We start from the raw sequence: 21,939 nt of genomic DNA on the forward strand, positions 1-21,939 counted from the left end.
TGATTCAAATTAGCTTAATGATGTGTTAAATGTATCCAATATTGAAAATGTTAGTCTTAATAAAGAACAAACAATTCCTCGTGATATTGGCATTGATGAAGAACAAACAATTCCTTTTTTGGATATTTATAATATTAGAAATTGAGCTAATCTTGATAACAAAACAAGAGACATTTTAGTTGAAAAGGAACCTATAAGAGAAATGAATCTTGAGGTCGTCAATGTCACAAGCACGGTTGAATGGTTAGGCAATTTTATCAATCGAGAATGATTTTTTTGGAAAACATTGATGTTGATGTTATCATTACTAATTTTGCATCTCAGAATTCTCGCAAAACCCATTTTGTTATAATTTTTTGTGTTTTTCTAGTTGATGACATAGGAGTAGATTGAATGAAAAATATTTTTTTTAATTTAAATTTTGTTAGAAAAATATATTATTCGCTTAATGTCATAAAAAATATTATTTTAATGAAATTATTAGTATATGATTTTATTTTATTGTATTACATTTTATAGTTTTTTTTAAAAAGGTTCGATTTATTATTTCGCCTAGGGCCCGAAAATGTCAAGAACGGGCCTACTAATGAACCACGGTTGTTACTGGCTAATCAACCATGGTTCATGTATGGTTCTTACTGCAACGATTTTGATGAAGGTGAAGGATGATGACCAATGCTGCTGTACGTTGTGTAACGTTTAAACCTTTGTGTTGTGCCCTCCTGCTGTTGCTGTATGATTATTGTATGCATATTTTCTTTTGAAATCTTACTTTTTGAATACCAATATACATAACTGATTATATTTTACTGTAATCGACACTCTTTTTTCTATGGCAATTGGGTGCATAAGAAGATGGATTTTACAAGAAATTTATCTGTAGATCTGCACTATTACAAATACTTTGACAAGGAGAAATAAAAATTTGAGTTACAACGGAGTTATCATCATGCATGGCTCGCCCCCGAAAAATGGGACTTTATTTGCAGGTGAAAGCCAGCTTGATATCCCTGTTGATATTCTGAACAAAATGAACCAGTGAGTGATTACAAGGCTTAACAAATACAATGCTAGATACAAAATAGAATACAGTTTTTGGAAAGGGAAATGTTATTCTGTTCCTAGAAGAGGCCATTTACAGGCGATGTGCTAAATACCGGCATCTCTTTGGTCGATGCATTTCCGCTGTTGCTGCTACTGCTTTTCCTCCGAGGCTTTGCCTCACCGAGCATCGTAATCACATCTCGCATTGATGGTCTGTCCTTTGGGTGCTTGGCAGTGCAGAGAAGTGCTATCCTAACAACTAAGAGCATCTCTTCTTGAATATGCTTACAGTTCCCTAAATTAGGATCTAATTCCTCTTCTAAAGCTCTGTTGTCTCCAACCTTTCTCCTAATCCATTCAACAATGTTAATGGATTCTCCGAACTCTGGATCTAAAGGCCGTTTCCCGGTTAAAAGTTCCAGTAAAACCACCCCGAAGCTGTAAATGTCAATCTTTTCATCGACCTTCAAAGTGTAACCGTACTCTGTGACAAGGTTATTAAGCAATACATTAGGATTAGTATATAAAAATAGAATCAAATCCATGGAAGTGAGATGTTAAAACTGCTGACTTACCGGGAGCTATGTAGCCGTAGGACCCTGCAACCATCGAGACCGTTTCATTCTTACTAACCATCATCCTTGCCAAACCAAAATCTGCAATTCTTGCCACAAGATTTGCGTCGAGCAGTATGTTGTTCGACTTGATGTCTCGATGTATTACAGGTGGATGACAATCATGATGAAGATAAGCAAGGCCTTGTGCAACACCAAGTGCTATGTTATACCTTGAAACCCAATCTACCAGCAACCTACCGGCTTGCTTGCCGTACAAGGCATCTGCTAAGCTACCATTTTGCATAAACTCGTACACTATCATCATGCTAGTATCATTATGAAGGAATCCTAATAACCGAACTATGTTTCGATGCCTAAGTTTCCCTAAGAGATTCACCTCTCCAACAAAATCCCCACTGTTTCCGTTTTCGATGTCAGTTCCTGATCTCCACAGCTTTTTAACTGCTACGACTGCATTTGACTGCGGCATCTCAGCCTTGTATACGACCCCGGTGGCTCCCATCCCAACCACATTTGTTTCTTTGATACAGGCTAAGATGTCAGCAGCTGTGAAACCAAGTCTTTGGAATGCCATTAATCTCCATGGCCATTCTCCCTTTCCTGCTTCAAACCTTTCTTCAAAGCAACTACCATGTGAGTACCACTTTTTATAGAGTGATCGCCCACCGATGAGTAAGATTCCAGCTGCTAGAACCGATGAAATCCCAGTGAGCCATCCAGCAACAATATGCTTTGCTCGCAAACTTCTTTGCCTTGATGAAGTTTGTGAATGTAAGTTACATGGAGGGAGAGCACCACCACAGAGACCAGCATTGCCGACAAGATCATCCGGATTGATTGTTCTTAGCACACCAGTTGCAGGAACTGGACCCTCTAGTTTGTTATACGAAACATTGAACATTTCTAAAGCCGGAGAGGTTCCAAAATTACCAGGTATCCCACCTGTTAGAGAGTTGTTAGACAAATCGACAACAGCCAAAGTAGGCATCATAGCAATCGATTCTGGAATATCTCCGGTCAATCGGTTATTCCTTAGATTCAAAGTGACTAATTTCTCACATGAAGCAATGCTAGCTGGAATACTTCCTGTGAAATGGTTTGTTGACAGATCAAGCACAGAAAGTGAAGGCCAATCCTGAAACTGATCTGGGATTTCACCAACCAAGTTATTGTTCGAGGCAATGAACGTTTGCAGGCTCGAGATTGAAAGAATGGTAGAAGGGAGAGAAGATTCAAGATCATTATTAGAAAGATCAATAAAAGAAAGTGATGTAGAAGAAGCTATATCATCCGGAATTGTCCCGGTGAGGCTGTTATTTGCCAATTCTAACCTCTGAAGCCTCCCAAGTTTACCAAGTCCAACTGGAATTGTCCCGGATAGAAGATTATTCTGCACTCGAACACGAACAAGTGATGGACAATTTGATAAGCTGACTGGCAATGTCCCTGAGAAAGCATTGTTGAATAGAATGAGCTTGGTGAGATTGCCTCCATCACACAAGGTTCCCGGGATTTCACCAGAGAATGAATTGGACGATATGTCCAACCACTGCAACGGTGAATTCTTGCCAAGATCGATCGGCAGTGAGCCTGACAAGGAATTGTTCCACAACTCAAGTACCTGCAATTGTGTCAAACCTCCAATTCCGGTAGGAACTGCGCCTGATAACCGATTGCACATTAGGTTCAAGAGCTGTAAGTTCTTAAGATCAGATATCTCAGCAGGAATTTCTCCAGATAACTCATTATCAGACAAATCCAGCAGCTGCAACGAAGTGATGTTGCCAATTGATGGGTGAATCTTACCTTCAAAACTGTTCTTATACAAGAAAACTGTTTCGAGTAGCTTGAGTCTCCCTAGTTCAGCTGGAATCTCTCCACTAAGATTACCAACTGCCAAATCAAGGTACTTTAGACTAGAAAGGTTCCCAAACTCAACTGGTATTCCCCCTTCAAATTCATTGTACCCCATAATTATGGTCTCCAGTGATGAAAGCTGCCCCAATTCTCCTGGTATCTGGCCAGTGAGATTATTCCCTGAAAGGCCAAGAAACTTTAACTTGTGCAAGCTCTTGAAAGACTTTGGAACTGAACCCTGGAAGAAATTGCCTCTCAGGTCTAGCGTCTCCAATGAAGTTACATTGCCAAGTTCCTCAGGGAGAACTCCTGTGAAACTGTTGCTTGAACCATTCAGGAAAGTTAGCCTTGCAGCTCTTGCAAAACCCACAGGGAAGCTGCTGGTGAATGAATTAGAGCTCACGTCAATGCTGTTAAGTGATGTGAGATTGCATATGGTTTCCGGTAAAGCCGACGACAGTTGATTGCAACACAAGTTGAGAGAAGTAAGGCGTTTCAGCTGTTGGATATCGTCAGAAACTCGTCCGCTGAGATTCATAAACGAGAGATCAAGCTTTTCAACTGCCCCATCAGAGTTGCACCATACACCAGTCCAATTACAGTGAGCTGAATGCTTCAATGCCACATTGTCCGGCAATTTCCAATCTCGAAGGCTATTCAATGGATCGATAAGACCGGCTTTTATCGATAACAAAGCCGATACTTCATTATTCAGGTTGGTTTTTTCAGCAAGACCGAAAGAACAAGAACCAATACAGTAGCAGAAGAACAACAATGATAAACGGATTCCCATTTTCATATTGATCTTCTTAAGTGGCATCTCAGTAGCAGAAGAGCAACAATGATGAATGGATTCCCATTTTCATATACAAGAACTAGAAACAGGGAAAAGATGAGCAAAGTGGCATGGTTACATTAGTGTTTTTGGAAGAAAAGAAGAGTGGTTGATGCATAAGTATTGGTATATAAATAATAAAGAAATGGGTGATTAGTTTAATTATTGGAGAGCTCGTGAGATCTTGGGTTCTGCAACAGCTGTTATACAGGGAAGCTTTTGGACTTTAATGGAAGTTTCTCCGACATTAAACATGGTGAATAGATAAAAGAGAATAAACCTAAACATATAAGTAATACAAACTTACATCTATGAAATAACACTTAGTCAACCTAAGCGATTAACAAACTGTATAAATACCTCTTTAGTCCTTATCAATTTTAAAAATAAACAAATTAATCTTTTCTCAATAAAATTACAAAAAAATTAAAATCAAAATATTTATAAAAATTCTAAAATTTATATATTTTTTATAATTATAATTTTTTAAAAGACTTCTAAAATTATATAAAGAAAATTTAAAATTTAAAATTTTCTAAAATAATAATTTAGGAGCTAAATAAATTCATTATACGTGTTCTAACATGGGATTAATTATACTATAACAAGATTTTAATTTCACATTTAACTCGAACAATTTCATTTGATTCGACTCAACTCGATTCGAAAAAATTTCACATTGAATTAAGATGAGCGCTTACCCGTATTTGAACTTCATACTAAAAAGTTTTTAAAAGAAAAAGGGAAGATGGTTCAAATCATTTCCAGGTGAAGGTGAAGAAAAGGGTAAGGTTAACTTCAAAGTATGACAAGAATTTAGGAATTATTGATGTACATGTGACCTTCTCAACATCAAAGCTAAAGTAATACTGGCAACTTCCACTTCCATTATTTTTAATAGAACAAACAGTGATTAAATACAAATTAAAGATTAAAAACCTAATTTATTGTTGTAAAGACACAAAAACCTGGTCCCATCATGTCCTAATAAAATAAATAATCTATGTGAGGGTGGCTTTACTTATTTGTTATGATTGAATTGGAAGGAATCTTTCCATGTTATAGGCCAACTAAATAGAGAAAGAGAGACAGACAAATTTTATAAATGGTACATCAATTTTGATTTAATATGTAATTTTGTATATATAAACTTTAATTGTGGTTCAAATGTATACTTGAAACTTTAATTTTGATTTAATCATACACATTTAAAGAAATAAATATGTTTTAATTTATTTTTATATTAGATAAATATAATTTTTATTTAATATATAAGTAAAATGATGTTATATCAATAATTGTGTTAATAATTTACAATAATAGGATCAAATCAAAATTTCATATATAAAATTGCACAAAATCAAAGTTCGTGTATACAATTGCACATTAAACTATAATTCATTTATAGTTTTGGTATTTAGAAATAATGAAGTTTTTGTTGTTGTTGTTGGAATTTCTATTATTTTCTCAATTTGATTAACCTTTATTCTCTTATAAATATCATTCTTTAAACACATTCAAGACCCAATGTTATTATACATAATGGTAATGAAAAAAAATACCCTTCCATGGTCAAAATGAAAGATAATAAAACACCTAATTGAATTAAACATTTTTTAACAAAAATAATATTAAAAAATTAATTATTATAAAAATAGAGTAAACAACAAATTAATTACGAAAATGGGGTATCTGCTACAATAAATTTTTGTGCCGCCTGACATTTTGGTGGCACTGATGAACTTTAAAAATAAAAGTCAGACAAAAAAAACATTAAAAAAGTGAAAAAAATATTTTTTTAATTGGTGTCGTCAATATATTAAGCTGCATCCTCTCGATTAAAAAAAATTATGATTTTAAGGATTAAATGTAGGGAAAGTACATTAAGGCATTAAATATAGTAAAAAATTTATTGTCTAGTAGAACCACAATTTAGCTTTATTTTTTCTTAACTTTTTCAACCTTTTCTTTTTCTTATCATTTTTTTTATTTCACTAGTGTCACCAATGGTTAGGCGGCACCACAAAAAAATATTTTTTTCTCACTTTTTCAGGTTTTTTTTTTAAATTCATCGATGTTACCATTGTGTTAGGCATTATCTAATGGCAGAGCTAGGGGGTCTGACAAGGGTCCCGGTCCCCTTAAAATGAAAATTTTTTTATTTAAATCCTTTATAGTTTATAAAATATTAGTAATTGTAAAATTACACATTAGCCCCCAAAAATGATAAAATTTTATTTTAATCCTTTAAAAATTATAAATATATAAACTATTAAAATGATAAAATTATATTTTTACTATCGTAATATAATTTAATTCTAACCCAAAAAAAATTCTAACTCCACCACTAACAATACCCAAAATTACTATAACAAACACTCTATTTTCGTAATTAATTTATAATAGAGAGAAAGATGCATGTGGACATATTTGTCTTATCCTTTTTGGAAAGAAAGAAGTACCGAGTTGCAATATTAAAGAAAAAGAATGTTCGGTCATCAGTTATGTAGTACAGAAAAGAATACTAGGAAGTTAAAGCCATGATGCACCATCATCAATCATGCTCCACCACCCCACCGCCATTTTTTCTTCACATAATATTACTTGAATAAATAAACTAATCTTCCACATGCTAACATGTGGGCTGATTTTATTTTATTTTATTTATTTCATAAAAGGTGAAACGGTGCATTTCCTATTGAAGATTACTAAAGTGGACGTGGATGACATGTGAACCAAATAATTATATTTCCACATAATTAACATGATATAATATACTTTAATATGAATAATAGGTTAAATCTAGAGCGGCTCATGGTCGGGTCGGGATAGGTTCGGGCTAGATCCATGCAATATATTTAGATTAATTTTTTAAGTTTGAGTTCGACCCATCTCAAAAAAAGAGTTTATTTTTATTTAAGCCTGATCCAATTTTAAAAAGGTAAATTCGACCTGATCTGTCCATATTTGATTTTTTTAGATTAATTTTTATTTTAAAATATAATACACTAAAAAAGGTTAAAATAAAAGTTTTCTAAGACATTAAAAACAATACCATAAGTATAATAAATTATTTATTATATTAAAAACACAAATAAATATAATGAATATTTTATTGTATTAAATATAATTTTTAAAATTTTATATTTTGGATTGGGTTATTTAGTTGGATATTTTTTTTAAGTTTTGAGTAATGGGTTTAATTGTTATTGAGTTAGTTACTTAATATAAATATAAATATATATAATTAATATGATATTTTTATAATATAATATATCCGGGTCAAGCCAGGCTCGGGCAAAAAAATCTTGCCCAAGGCTTGGCTCATATAGAAACTTGGTCTTAAATTTTATCCAAGCCCATCTTCCGAGTCTCGTATTTTGTCCAAATTCTCCCACTTTTCAGACAGGCCTGCGAGCCTGGATGGATGACCCAACCCATGAGTAGGTCTAATTATATCACATCTAAGTTATATTCGCATTAAAAATATATGGGTAAATTATAAAAATAATCACTTTTGTTTGCCTCAGATTGCATTTTAGTCACTTATGTACGTTTTAGTCACTTACGTTATTGTTTTGTTAAGAAGTGGTCACTCTTCCGTTAAGCTCCATTACCTCCCTAATGACAATCCTACATGGTAGTCCACATGGGTTTTAAATGCCAACTTGGATATCCAACCGGGACAAGAATATATTTTTAATTAAATAAATAAATTAATTAAAATTTTAAATTAATTACACCTTGAATTGGAAAAGAAAAACAATTCTTCTCCTTTTTCTTTAGTTTTGTATTCCATATTATTCTTCAAATATTATTCTTCAAATAACAATAAATAAACTATGAACAAATACAATTAACACTCACTAAAGCAGCACATGAGAAAGCAAGAGACTTAAAATAACAGGAACAAATACAAACAGAAAGACGCTACTAAAATCTACTGTAGCACCACCGCCTGTTCTTCTTCTACTAAATGATCTGGGTTTTGAACATCCTCCTCCGCCAAACTTAAGATCTCCCAAGTAGATATGCACCCCTGGATTCTTCATTTTTATGTTACTCCCCACCAACACAGAACTGTTACAACCTTGAACGTTGCTGTTGGTGTAAATGTTGATGCAGCAACAGCCTTCGTGCTCGCCGGACGTGCCGTGACGGATGATCATCGTAGCTCCGGCATTGGTTCCTTCTATGTTAATGGTATTGAAAGAGCCTAAGCCAATTTCTGGGGTACCATCGGTTCCCGACATTGTTGGGGTTTTTTTTGGGTTGGTTTGTTTTGGAATTGTTGGGTCAAAAAGTATATCACAGTTGATTTCAATGGGTTTTGCTTCTTTGCTTGCGCATATGAGTCTGTGTTTGGTTCTTGGTTGTCCGCGACAACAAGAAAAGTTCAAAATGTTCTATTAGAATGACTTCAACTACACTCTTTTCTTGTCTCTTCTCATCTTAGAGGAAAAACCTAATAAACCCTACCGTCAGAGTCGCTAAATGGAAAATTTCACCTTCAGTACTTTTATAATATTAAAAATTTTAAATTAGTATATGGTAAAATTGTACTCTGGCTCCTTTAAAATAAGAAAAATTGATTTAATCCTTTAAAATTATAAAGATATAGACTATTAAAATGATAAAATTTCATTTTACTATCATAAAAGTATACCATTTAATTCTCACCTCCCTAAAAACTTTTTTGCCTTTGCACCTGCCTACCGTGAACTTATCTTTTCATGTATGATATTTGGAACTACATTTTAAAAATTTAATTGCACTAATTATATCAATTATGTGTCTCTATTATCTCAAATCTCAATGTAGGTATTATTGAACCAAAAATATATATCAATTTAGGTATTAAATGCAAACTAAAATTTGAGATGAAGTATTTTAAAACATATTAATTAAATTATATAAATGTGTATCTTTTCAAGGGCAAATTTAAGAAGTAGGGCTTCAATTATACTTATTAGTCATTTTTAATATTTTATAATTCAATTTAAGTTTTTTTAATACAAAATTCATGCTTTCACCCTCTAATTATTTTATTTTATTTTATTCCAGCCTTCCTTAACAAAAAAAAAAATTATGGCTTCATTCTTGTATATGGGAACTTGGAAATTACTTCACTAAAATTAAGGGATTATTTTTTTTAACATGAGATCGCTTATGCGATAAGTACAACTAGTGGCAAACCCAGGGGCTGGCAGGCTCCCCAACTCCCTTTAAAACGGAAAATTTTTAAATTTTTTAATGGTAAAATTATTCTTTGGCCTCTTCAAAAATGATGAAATTTTAATTTAACCCTTTAAAAATTATAAAGATATATGCTATTAAAATGGTAAAATTAAATTTTTATTATCGTAAAAATATACAATTTAATTTCGGTCCCCCTCAAAAAAAAATTGATTTCTCCCCTAGATACAACGTGTTTGCAATTTGATAAATATATTTTAAACATTATTTATGTTAGATCTAAGTTAGTATTTAACAAACAAGGTAATAGCTAGGTTGATTGAAAGACCTTATTGAAATGAGATTGATAGTTTTAGGATTTAATTATAACACTTTAAAATTTAGGTGGGATGTTTAGTGAAATAAACCGATCGATTCAAAGGCTTAAAGTCTCTACTATCCGGGCTAAAAGTTGGCAGCCTTAAATTATAAGGGGCTGAAAATGAAAAAGCATAAAATCCATTAATGAATCGAAAAAGTGGCCCAGCCCAGGCTGAACCACAATGCAAGACCAAGAAAGTACCGCCCGCTTATTTCCATTTTCAAGCCGCTAAACCCCTTGGCTTGATTTGGGTGGCTCGAGTACCAGGGCTAGACCATTACCAGGAGCCTACCACATTCTACAGCTATAATCCTCTGTAAATCAAAAATAAAGTTACGTTTTCGAATTCGATCCAACAGCGAGGGGAAAGAACGAAATGGAAGACGAAGCCGAAATTTACGACGGAATCAGAGCTCAGTTCCCTCTTGCTTTTGGTAAGCAGCAAAAATCCCAAACCTCTCTTGAAGCCATTCACAACGCCACTCGCCGTTCCACCGCCGGAGCCGCTGCCTCCACCGCTAGTACCACCGCTAGTAATAGTAATAATAAAACCAATGAAGCCCTTCCGTCTCTTTCTTCCTATTCCAAAGCTTGGCTCGATTCCCTTCGCAATTCTAAGTCTCCCAACCCTAACCCTAATGACTCCGTGATTGGCCCGCCTCGTCCGCCACCTGGTCCAGTTCCTGATGAGGATGACGAAGACGTCATGGTAGGACCTCCTCCGCCTCCTCCAGGTTCCAGTGAGGATGACGATAACGATGTCATGATTGGGCCGCCACGCCCGCCAGTTGGGCCGAGTTCTGACTCGGAGGAGGATGGGGAGGAGGAGAATCGTTATCGAATTCCATTAAGCAATGAGATTGTTCTCAAAGGGCATACTAAGGTAATTCATTTAATCGTAATTTCTCCAAGGTAAAATTCCTTTTTTCTATCTCTTATTACTAAAGTAATTAATCCTAATTATGTTTAATGCTTTCAGATTGTTTCAGCTCTTGCAATTGATCACTCTGGCTCAAGGGTTCTTTCGGGTAGTTTTGACTATACGGTTCGAATGTTTGATTTTCAAGGAATGAATTCTCGTTTACAATCATTTAGACAGCTTGAACCATTTGAAGGCCACCAAGTTCGTAATCTAAGCTGGAGTCCCACATCAGACCGGTTCTTATGTGTCACTGGCTCTGCTCAAGCTAAGGTTACTTCTTACATAAGTAATTAGTGTGTTTTTGTGGGATGTTCTAGTATTGATTGAATAGTTGCTCATGATTGTATTCTGATTTTCAATTTAGATATATGATCGAGATGGACTTACTTTAGGCGAGTTTGTAAAAGGGGATATGTATATTCGCGATCTGAAGAATACTAAGGGACATATATCGGGGCTGACTTGTGGAGAGTGGCATCCAAAAACCAAGGAGACAATTTTGACATCATCTGAAGATGGATCACTTCGTATATGGGATGTGAATGACTTCAAAAGTCAAAAGCAGGTGTGTGTGTGTGTGTGTGTGTTTACATTGCTGATTTTATTGGAAGCGAATTAGGTAAGAAAATGGTTCACTTGTTTATTATCCAGGTTATCAAACCAAAACTTGCAAGGCCAGGAAGAATTCCTGTTACAACATGTGCATGGGATCGTGAAGGGAAATGTATTGCTGGTGGAATTGGTGATGGTTCTATACAGGTACTTGTTTCTGATAGCTAAACACTTCTTTTATGTTGATTGATTGCAAAATGGCTTGGTGTTGTGTTGCTGCTTCTGCTTCTGCTTTCTCAGTAATCAGATGAATTGATTGCTTGAACTATTTTGCAGATATGGACCCTCAAGCCTGGATGGGGAAGCAGACCAGATATATACATTGAAAAAAGTCATTCTGATGATATCACTGGGCTTAGGTTTTCTAGTGATGGGAGAACTTTGTTGTCCAGAAGCTTTGATGGTTCACTCAAGGTAATTTTCACAGAGTTTCAGACGGTGATGAAATCCCCTCTTCCCCAAACCCCAAAACCAAAAAAATACATTCTAGAATCTTGATATTTGCTATGAATTGTGAATTAATGTCAGGTTTGGGATTTACGCCAAATTAAAGCCCCTCTCAAGGTGTTTGATGATCTCCCAAATAACTATGCCCAAACAAATATTGCATTTAGTCCCGATGAGCAACTCTTTCTAACTGGAACATCCGTTGAGAAGGAAAGTACCGTTGGAGGTTTGCTGTGTTTTTATGATTGTTCAAAACTTGAACTTGTTCAAAGAGTTGGGATATCTCCTTCTTGCAGTGTGGTGCAGTGTGCTTGGCACCCAAGATTAAATCAGGTATGTCATAGTGTTGTCTCTCTCTGCATTATCCTAAGCGCAGATTCATATGCATGCATGGTAAGAAAGCACAAACTTATAACAATAAAATAATACACTAATTTATTTGTTTCTGTTCTAGATATTTGCTACATCAGGAGACAAAAGCCAAGGAGGGACTCATGTACTATATGATCCAACACTTAGTGAGAGAGGAGCTCTTGTTTGTGTTGCACGTGCACCTAGGAAGAAATCTGTTGATGATTTTGAGGCACCGCTTGTGATTCACAATCCTCATGCACTACCATTATTTAGAGACCAACCAAGCCGTAAGCGTCAACGGGAGAAGATACTGAAGGATCCTGTCAAGTCACATAAACCTGAACTTCCAATAACAGGACCAGGACATGGTGGTAGGGTTGGTTCAACCAAGGGAAGTTTGTTGACCCAGTACCTTCTTAAGGTAATGGTGTTTTTCCTTTCTAAGAACTTGCCTGTCTTGGGTTCGTCAAAGTTTTAATGTTGTATAACTAAAGCTAGTGGAAGAGACTTACCTGTTGCCTGTCATTGCAGCAAGGGGGAATGATCAAAGAAACATGGATGGAAGAAGATCCTAGAGAAGCTATACTTAAGTACGCTGATGTTGCTGAAAAAGACCCAAAGTTCATTGCTCCTGCATATGCTGAAACCCAGCCAGAACCTGTTTTTGCAAAGTCAGATTCTGAGGATGAAGAGAAATGATCTGATTGTGGTGGCATTTTATTCTCTACTTTTTAGTTTTTTTCCCTTTTCTAAATGATGATTATCCAATGCTTGATGGTATATAGGTTACTTTCTTACTGTTAAGGTTCTGACTCTTGACCCTTTTTTTGGCAGCTGATATGTATGATCTCTATGTTACCCAAGTTAATATGGCTCCTACGGAACTCATTGAATTGAACTGGCTATCTGGAAGGTGCAATTATTGATTTTTTTGCTGACATTCTTGTCTTCGACTGGTCTGTAATTTATTATTTGCATGTCATCCTCAAAAAATGATTGATTCATTTGTCCTACCAATTGTAGGATTCATGTCAAAATTAGTTTGTACTTTTATCATAATATACAATAATATCAGTAGGTATATCGTATTACATGCTAAATAGAAATATGCACAATCAAGCTAAATATTTGTCCAATGTGAATCATAGAAATTGATTGCATAAGCAATTAATTCTTGTTTAAATGTTTTCTTTTGTTTATCTTGGAGTGGTCAACTGCTCATGGATGAAGCTTAGCTGGGTTATACCTATCATCTTCTAACTGGGATTGTTTGATTCTGGGTTATACCTATCTTCTTCTAACTGGGATTGTTTGATTCATTCTTTTTTGTTAAACCTTACTTCAAGCTGCCATAAATAGATAGTTCCCTTACGATCACTTAAAGATTTACCCATTGCTTGTTTTACCCTTTAATCATAGATATTCAGATAATTCTCTTTTTCATATGCCGGTTCAAAACTGGAATGATTAATACCCGGAATGATTAATACCGATTAGTTATTTGGCTCTTCACTGAATATTTTACTTATTTTATGCAGGATGGATCCTTGAACTTACTGCCCATGGTGAATCATTGTAAAAGATTAGGCTACTATAGCCCTGTTAGCCTTTCATGGTGAGGATAGTATCTTTAATGAAATCTACTTTTAGCTTTAAGGGATAGTGTTAAATTTTATTAATGATGATTGGTTTGACCTTCGTGGTCAAATAGGGTAGGTTAGTTTGCGAAGCTTTGATGTGTAAGCTGATAGAAGAACAGATGATCCAGTAACATTTATAGCTAAATACAATGACCAAGAATATGAGTTGCTCTATAGACTGTGCGATTAAACTATTGACATTTACAAGGATTCACGAGTAATAACAAATCTCTGATCTTCTAAGCATCACATCCCATAAAATATTAGGGATGATAACAGTTGTTTGCAACCTTCTCTATGGCATTTCCCAATTATTATTATTATTTTCATTATATGTTACAAAATTCATTTTTTTCCCAATCGTTTGCTGCAAGTGAGTTCACATTTTATGGCTCTTCCTCTGCAGCAGCCATTGTCATTTGACATGGCTTAGTGTCAGTACCAATATAGTTTCAGATACCATCACTTTCAGGCTTTATAAAGTGCATTTCTTTTTTTTCTTTTCTTTTTTTATAGCTGATGGAGCTTTTTGCACCTAGGAAATTTCACCTGATGCCAACATACCTGTTAGTGGGGGGGTTTAAGTTAGTGCTCATTCTCATATCTTGACAAACGAGAATCTGATAGAACGGTGAATAGTTGTGTGTCTACAAATAGCTGCAAACAACAAAACAGGAATATGTCAAGTAGTTGAAGCTGTTCAGTTACCAAGTCTAAGCAATCATTCTGAACATTTGAGATTTGTATGGAGAGTTGTATGCTTTGCAAGTATCATTAAAACCAAAACTGCATAAAATACCTTAATAAATGGCCGGTCCTTAATCGGAAAAGAATCGATAAAGCTATCTTTAAGTAACAAGGAAACCTGGTAGTTAATCAAAGACAAAAAAGGAAGCTGAGAAACATGTAGCATTTCTGCAGTAATCGTTAGGAAACAAACTGGAAAAACCAACAGCATAATATTAGAAGCATCGGAAGTGCCCAACCCTGTCCTGGTCTGATTGTACACTAGTAATTGTATGAGACCTCAGATTTGCACAGATTGACTCTAGGTAGTCCCTCATGATTGCCAAAAACTGGATTGCAGCTTCAGCCTGAGTGCGTAAGAAGGTAAAAATATTCGGTCGGAAGTTAGTTGCTGTTGGAAAATGAATGTAAATAATACAGAAAAAAAAAGATGGATGTGTAAGCTAAAGGAACAGAAAACAAGTTGGATGGTAAAATCTACTGTTAAAACAGAATTCATGTTGGCATGCAAGTAGAAACAGCACATTATGGTTGTGGTGACGAGTATACACCTGCACTTCATTGCACCTATATGTAGGATGCTTCTTAGCAATTGAACCTTCAAAGGCAAGTGTGGAATGTATCGGCCCTAGTTCTGATACAAGCTCTTTCCGTTGAGGAAGTTGCGGCACGTAACATGTTTTCACCTGAAGAACAGTCGAAACAACCAACAACAATACTTGGGAGTAAAGGCAAAACACTTCCAGCAATACTAACCAATAAAGTGCAAAACTATGTTCAAAAACCACAAAAATACCTGTTTCTTGGGCAAATTAACTTGAACAAGATTGGATGTTGATTTCATTTTCAAATCAGCTGGTTTATCTTGTACGCCAACCTATAAAATGAAAGAAATGTGATATCATGCATCTGTGTTTTTAAGTTCATTCATACGTAATAAAGTAAAAGCTTTGACCTGCTTGACAAATGCCAAAAAGGGTACTATTCTTTTTTTTTAACACCCAAAAATAAAACACTAAAACTCACAAGAAATGGAACAGGTGCATCAAGAAAATCAAGCATCCTCATAGGCAGTACCTGAGTGCAAGAGAATTTCACAAAAATGAGAAATAGTGGATCACATGAATTAGTCTTAATTGAAACAAAGCTACATCCACAAAGATATCTGTCAACTTTCAAAGAAAGAGCAGCAGGGATATGGAGGTTATGGAAGATTACTGGAAGCAATAAGCTCTGCCACTGAAACGGACGAATGATAGGAATAAGGGATAACACCACGGCCGATAGAACACCCTGCATAGATGATAGATGAAAATTACTGTCGTCACCCCAATACTACGTTTTATAGCTGACATAGGAATAAAAATTACAACCTCTTCTAACTGGTTTAACTTACCAGGTTCGGGCAAACGACTACGACCTGTTTTTCCAATAACACTCCTGCAATCACTGCCAAAATCTGAAGGAACAATCATAAGGTTCATTTTCATTTGCAATTCAAATGCTGATGGTTATAGAAACAGCTAAAGAATAGGTATGTATCAAAGAACATTACACCATCGAGAGAGAGAACTCGGCAAATCGTTGCAGTTGTCCATACTGAAAGTGCAAGAGCTTCCTCAGCTGCTGCGAACTTCGCATTGATCTTTCACCAAGTTGAGTGACATCTAAGTAAATATATAAGTTATGAAGGAAATACCTGACTGAAAATACTGTTAACAAAGAAATACCTCAGAAGGTTCCATTGAATAAAAAAAGCTTTCATCCATGGCAAGGGCTGATATCGGAGGTCTCACATACTCGATAGCCTGTAAATGCTCAAGAGGCTGAAAAACTATTTCACTTCCTCGTTGTGGAAGAGCTAAAGCATGATAACTGCAAACTATCTGTAGCAGATCATTTTTGTTTTCCTACCAAAGAGATCAGATACACAAAGATCAAATGGAAATTCAATAACCAAAATCTATGCTACTGCGATTCTTCATTTCTTGAAGTACATGAGTTCTGTACCCGTATATGTTCTGATACCAACACCTGAGTCACCCGACTAACATAGGCCTCAATGATATGCAAAAAATCAGAAACAAGAGAAAAACTAACCTTAGCCCATTCCATTATCAAGTCATCTCCATATTCTTTTTCATTATTCCAGAAAAGGTCATCCTCCTCTTCATCATCCTCTGATGTCAGGCTTCTAGCTGGACTGCCAAAGATAACAATATATTACTGAAAATTGTGATCGGAAAAAACTGGAAAAGAACCACAAGAAACTAAGAGAAGTAATCTAAATGGAAACTTCTTTTGTTCAGGAATATTGTAATGTAAACGGAAACAAAAGCAGTTTAGTTAATCATAATTCACCACCTGAATAGTGATTGAGAAGAAGTACGACTCCGCAAGCTGAAAACTGATCCAATATCTGGAGAAATTTGTCCATTTTCATGGGTGCCATTTATTCTTTCCAAAACACTGCAACGAATTTCTGAGGCTTCAGATGCATTATCATCAATATATAGCACACCCTTCCTAACATCCTTCTCTATTTCCCTAACATGACCCCAATCCGAAGCATCACTCGCAGCTACACTTCCAGATGACAATGGTGAACTTATCTTTAATGAAGCAGATGAAACCTCATCATTGGCAGCAGTGTCACTACTAAGAACTACAGTGCTGTTAACAGGTAATGCAGAAGCCATCCACTCATTAACATACTCGCTGTTGGGAGTGCTGGTGACGGTGTTATCATTTATTTGATCATCTTGTTTCGAGGAAGACGGTGCAAGATCATCAAGAGATGGATTCGTTTCACTAACAACTTCGGTTATTCGATTCAGGCGCTCCTGTGCAATGATACTGCATGCAAGTAAGATCTTGAGAATTCAATTATCAGCAAAGATTATAGCTATATATCGTTCAAATTTCGGTGATAAACAATTCTCACAGGTGATGGGGGAAAAGGGATTAAACTTTAACCTGTTCAACATCTCATAATGCAACTCAAAGAAAGGCACTCTAGTTAGCAAACAATAGCATCGAGGTGCAGAAACCATATACTGTCTGCTTGATCCTGCAATTGAAGAAAGGCGTGATGAACCACCTAAATTACCAGGCTGTCTTTGTACAAGTTCTGGTACATGCAAGCAAACGCCATAAACCGTAGCATTGCCTGCCACCTAACCAAGGGAGCATAAAATGTTTCACAACCTAATATATGGTCCTCTTCCTCTAACAAACAAGTGAAAAAAACTGAGATACAGAACAGGCAACTTCTTATGTTGTGGGAGTCAGCAGTACTGACAGGAGAGAACATACGAAATGTACCTTGAGTGAAAAAATAAATGCGAAATCATCTCTGCTTAAATGCTCCTGTGGAGAATATAGAATAGTGAAAATGTTACGTTTTGGATTTAGGCCAATGAAAGATGAAGCAAGTAAACTTGTAAAACAGAGATGCATTACAAGAATCCTTTAACAGTTCAAACACGAGACAATTAGAGATGCATTAATTTGGCATACCTGTCCATAAAGAAGCTCATTTAGCTCGCTAAATGACGGAGTTCTTTCCAGCAATCGTGCCTAATTCATTGAAAAATAAATGTTCGGATTAGGTCCATATATATTAATACCCAGAAAAGGAAAAAAAATCCAGTACAATGAACAAAGATACAAGAAGCCATCAAAATCCTATTTCGGGCTGAAGACTACAACTTAAAATCTAAACTATAGAAACAATATATATGAAAAAGCGAAAGATGCTTCTTGTAATATGTGTACAAAAGTTAAATGCAATCACTATAAATGATTTATGCAGTGCTCAAAATGCCTATGGAACATATCCTGCAAATTCTTCCACATTCCTGGTAAATGTCATTAGCTACTCCTATATGTAAGGCTAAGAGATGATAATTTTCAATTAGATCATCACAAGCAATTTGCTCACTTGTTCACCAAGTTACAAATTACAATGTCATAGAAAGGCTAAACTTCAGTGAATCATAACCATTTTCTCCCCTCAAACAGGTTAAATATCAGAATGATAAAGTGAATTTTCAAATGCTGTGTGTGAACCAACGGAAGGAATTTCAGACAAATTAACCCAATGACTGTTCTCATTCAATATGGTTCACACCACGTTAAAGAATTGATATTGCAGTAGACAAGAGTATCACAGTAAAATAGTGAGATCAAACCTTAACACCTCCAGGAAAACAAAAGGTGGCTAAGTCCTTCAAACGCATAGCTAACCTCTTCCCAGGAGGGTATCTAAAAAGTATCTGATAATCAGGGAAAACAAAATGAGTGACAGAATAATGATGTCAGCATATATGAAAAGAAAATAAACAAAAAGTAAATTCTTGCTTCTATAATGGCATAGCCTTAATTTGCAAGGAGAAACTAATCTCCATAAGGTCATGTAATTATTGTCAAAAATATAGAAGAGTTTCGTCATATTTAATTATGTACTAAACCTGCGGTTCAAATATTGGAAGTGGAGGTCCATGATTCTGCAGCATTTTAACATCTATCATCCCAGATCTTTTCATATCTGTTTCCCACTTCTTCCTCTTAGCAAAGGCTTCCTCCACTGTCCCAAGATCAGTATCTGGATGAACCCCAGCAATAATGAAGTGCTCAAAGATTGAAGTCGGCTGCTCATATCTAAACTTATCCTGCAACAACATTCTCCAATTAGATTCCAAACTTCTAATACAAATATGTATCAGTATCCCATCAAAGTTAACTTACACAAGCCATTTTATCTAAACATCTAAATTCTTTCAAGCAATAGCAGATTTTTGTCAGAATCACTAACTTAAGGTATGCCCTTGACTTCCTACATTAAGGTATACTAGATTATTATAGATTGGTATTTCAAGCAAGGGAAAGAGCAAAATGTTTATCCAGTTCCATGGCTATTCAACCTAAAATCAATTAACAATAAGAGCCATGTATTATGGCTTCCTATATATCATCAATGTCTGATGTATAAACCAAATGAAAATCAAGGTAGGATTAAGGTTACAAAGTGCAACAAAATGCATCTAAAAGGGAGGAAACAAGTTCAGTGTAAGTACTGATGCTCTTCAAGAACAAGTTATATTCAATCAAACAAATTTAAAGCTGCATATAATGCAAACACTAACTGGTTGTAGAAAACCAAGGAAAAACTAAATGAAAAGAAAAGAAAGAAGAGGGAAGGGCTCAGTTCAAATACCATAGTTTTGGAGTGGAGTTGATACCACTGGCGTTTCTGGTTTGCCAGAACCTCAGGATTGAAGCTTGAACGGAACCTGTCATCCCTCGAATTGCCACCCCATCGCAAAGCTTTCTGCATAGATGTTTTCAATCTCTGGAAACTATTGTTACGGCGATGTGCTGCATTTAGAACATCGCTCTGAGTGCGCCTATGCCCCAACGGCGGCAACCGTGAATAATTCGAACTCCCTGAGGGCTCAGGATTTTGTGCTACTCCAATATCCCCTTTGACATCCTCCTCCTCCTCCACCTCAAAAAGATGGTTTAATTCCCAAGAGGGTGATGGTGGATAATCTTCATTTCCTTCAGCTTCTTCCTTGGTTTCCATCTCTAAACACTCTCTTATCTCATCTTACATTTGCTCTTTTCACCAAATACATACAAATCTCTCCTCCATTAGTTTGTCATCCATGTCTAACAAGAAACAAGTTCATTCCTTATTCCTCTAAAATTATACCAAGATAAATGGAATTCCCCTTTTATTTCCCCTTGATCCTCAAAATCTGTAACCTTTCCAATATATTTTCTTCTAAAATCCAATACAAAAATTGCCTCTTTTTATATAAATTTACAATTCCAACGCCAATTCCTGGGCTGTATGATTCAAACACTATAACACCCTGTTTACAAAGAAGAAAAAAGAAACTGAAATTGGTAAAAATTATTGCAAAACTTTGATAACCAAATATGAAAAATGCCAAACCAATAACTTATAAATAAATTCCCAACAGCTTTATATTCTTCAAAAAAAAAAAGAAAAAATCAACACACAACTTTATTGTAAAAGAAATTTGATATTATAACATGGGATGAAAAATAGCAAAATTTTAATTGGAAGAGCAACATGAGAGATTCTGCCTTTCCTGAGCTTTTCTTTTTCTTTTTTTCCCCTTTTGGATCTGTTTAGCAAAGTTTTTGTTCCTTCAAGCAAGAGAGAGAAAAAGAAAAATGCTAAAAATAGAATGAGTTATAAATACAAAGAGAAGGAGAGGTTACACATAAGAAAAGGAGAATAAGCCATCTCTAGGCTTTTCTTTTCTTGAAAATTAACAAAAAAAAAAAGAAAAAAAATACAGCTAAATTGTAAACATGACAATATATATAGTGGGAAGTAAATATCCAAATCAAATGCCAGCTTACTTCATTTTTTGCTGAGAACTTTTTCCCCTTTTGGTTGGTTGGGTTCAAGCTTTGTGTCATCATCCTATTGCTATGGCTATTTCATTGAAATGCTTAACTATATAACAATATTCAGGTCTAAAACAAATAATCATCATTGTACCATGATTATATACTCTCTCTTCAACTAAAAAAAAAAACAGAAACCCTTCTTTTCCAGAGAAAAATGTAATTCAATCCAAGTCATAATGAAGGAAAATGGAAGAGTTCTAAAGGTACTGAAATCATGGAAATGGCATGGGTTTTTGGAAGTTCTTTCATATATTAATTGTCTAAAAACAAAAGAGAAATAATACATCAACTTACATAAAACGAGAAAGTAGAATGGAGATTGATTCAACGTGTGGCGTTCATGCAATTGGAAAAAGGGTGACTACCTAAGTTTTTACCCTTTTAAATGCACTCATGATCAGTGGCCTCGCTGGGCTTCAGGGTTATCGTTTTAGTTAAAACACGTTATAAATCCTGTAATTTTTATAAACAAAATTTAGATTTAATTGTTAATTAGACATATTAAAATAAACAAAATAAAAAGACTAAATTTCAAATTTTAAAAAGTTAAATAAATTTAAGGCATATTCTAACCTATTATTTCGCTCGTGGTCTTTCTTTCTGATTTTCTCAGTATAGAGATGAGAACAAGACTTTTTTTTTTTTTTGACCAATATCTCATTATATGTTCTAATAATATCTATTTTTTTGATATAATACCTAGAACTACTCATAATTTTAAAATTTATTCATCTATTTATGTAAAGTTAATCATCTATTATTTTCACTGTTAAAAGAGTGTGAAATTGGCTAAAACCGGAAGGCGCGTGGTTTGAACGCCTATTGGCACGATGTAAAAGTTTGAATAAACCCTCGAAAATCGCACATTCTCATTGCCGTCTATCTTACATGCTTTC

The 21,939-nt window shown here is 35.0% G+C and overlaps 4 protein-coding genes across 6 annotated transcripts; 1 reads left to right on the top strand and 3 right to left on the bottom strand.

Annotated features, from left to right (window-relative positions):
- Positions 1–836: 836 nt before the first annotated feature.
- On the bottom strand, positions 837–4,392 carry LOC105765963 (MDIS1-interacting receptor like kinase 1). Its single transcript, XM_012585255.2, has 2 exons — positions 1,620–4,392; positions 837–1,528 (listed from the first exon to the last, which is right to left on the bottom strand). Exons 1-2 carry the CDS (start codon positions 4,297–4,299, stop codon positions 1,122–1,124), a joined length of 3,087 nt encoding a protein of 1,028 aa, XP_012440709.2. The 5' UTR covers positions 4,300–4,392; the 3' UTR covers positions 837–1,121.
- Positions 4,393–8,063: 3,671 nt separating this feature from the next.
- LOC105766008 (uncharacterized) lies at positions 8,064–8,632 on the bottom strand. The gene has a single exon (XM_012585308.2). The coding sequence runs from the start codon at positions 8,565–8,567 to the stop codon at positions 8,181–8,183; it is 387 nt and encodes a 128-aa protein (XP_012440762.1). The 5' UTR covers positions 8,568–8,632; the 3' UTR covers positions 8,064–8,180.
- A 1,474-nt stretch (positions 8,633–10,106) lies between these two features.
- LOC105766000 (uncharacterized) lies at positions 10,107–14,020 on the top strand. Its single transcript, XM_012585300.2, has 10 exons — positions 10,107–10,754; positions 10,851–11,063; positions 11,158–11,358; positions 11,445–11,552; positions 11,682–11,819; positions 11,934–12,185; positions 12,307–12,627; positions 12,738–12,915; positions 13,041–13,119; positions 13,745–14,020. Exons 1-8 carry the CDS (start codon positions 10,248–10,250, stop codon positions 12,903–12,905), a joined length of 1,908 nt encoding a protein of 635 aa, XP_012440754.1. The 5' UTR covers positions 10,107–10,247; the 3' UTR covers positions 12,906–12,915; positions 13,041–13,119; positions 13,745–14,020.
- Positions 14,021–14,155: 135 nt separating this feature from the next.
- LOC105765973 (uncharacterized) lies at positions 14,156–21,463 on the bottom strand. 3 transcript variants are annotated; one of them, XM_012585267.2, is made up of 19 exons: positions 20,993–21,410; positions 19,812–20,472; positions 19,066–19,266; positions 18,787–18,870; positions 18,113–18,172; positions 17,918–17,962; positions 17,570–17,769; positions 16,958–17,449; positions 16,694–16,796; positions 16,324–16,503; positions 16,149–16,238; positions 15,990–16,052; positions 15,812–15,886; positions 15,620–15,670; positions 15,390–15,470; positions 15,145–15,279; positions 14,833–14,940; positions 14,646–14,711; positions 14,156–14,503 (listed from the first exon to the last, which is right to left on the bottom strand). In XM_012585267.2, exons 2-19 carry the CDS (start codon positions 20,178–20,180, stop codon positions 14,432–14,434), a joined length of 2,475 nt encoding a protein of 824 aa, XP_012440721.1. In that variant the 5' UTR covers positions 20,181–20,472; positions 20,993–21,410; the 3' UTR covers positions 14,156–14,431. The 3 variants fall into 3 exon arrangements, with proteins under 3 accessions (XP_012440721.1, XP_012440728.2, XP_052489420.1); XM_012585274.2 differs by lacking the exon at positions 14,156–14,503 and having other exon boundaries at positions 14,511–14,711; positions 21,338–21,463; XM_052633460.1 differs by lacking the exon at positions 14,156–14,503 and having other exon boundaries at positions 14,511–14,711.
- Positions 21,464–21,939: the final 476 nt, after the last annotated feature.

The sequence above is a fragment of the Gossypium raimondii genome, chromosome 7 (assembly GCF_025698545.1).
Source record: "Gossypium raimondii isolate GPD5lz chromosome 7, ASM2569854v1, whole genome shotgun sequence".
Lineage (NCBI taxonomy): Eukaryota > Viridiplantae > Streptophyta > Magnoliopsida > Malvales > Malvaceae > Gossypium > Gossypium raimondii.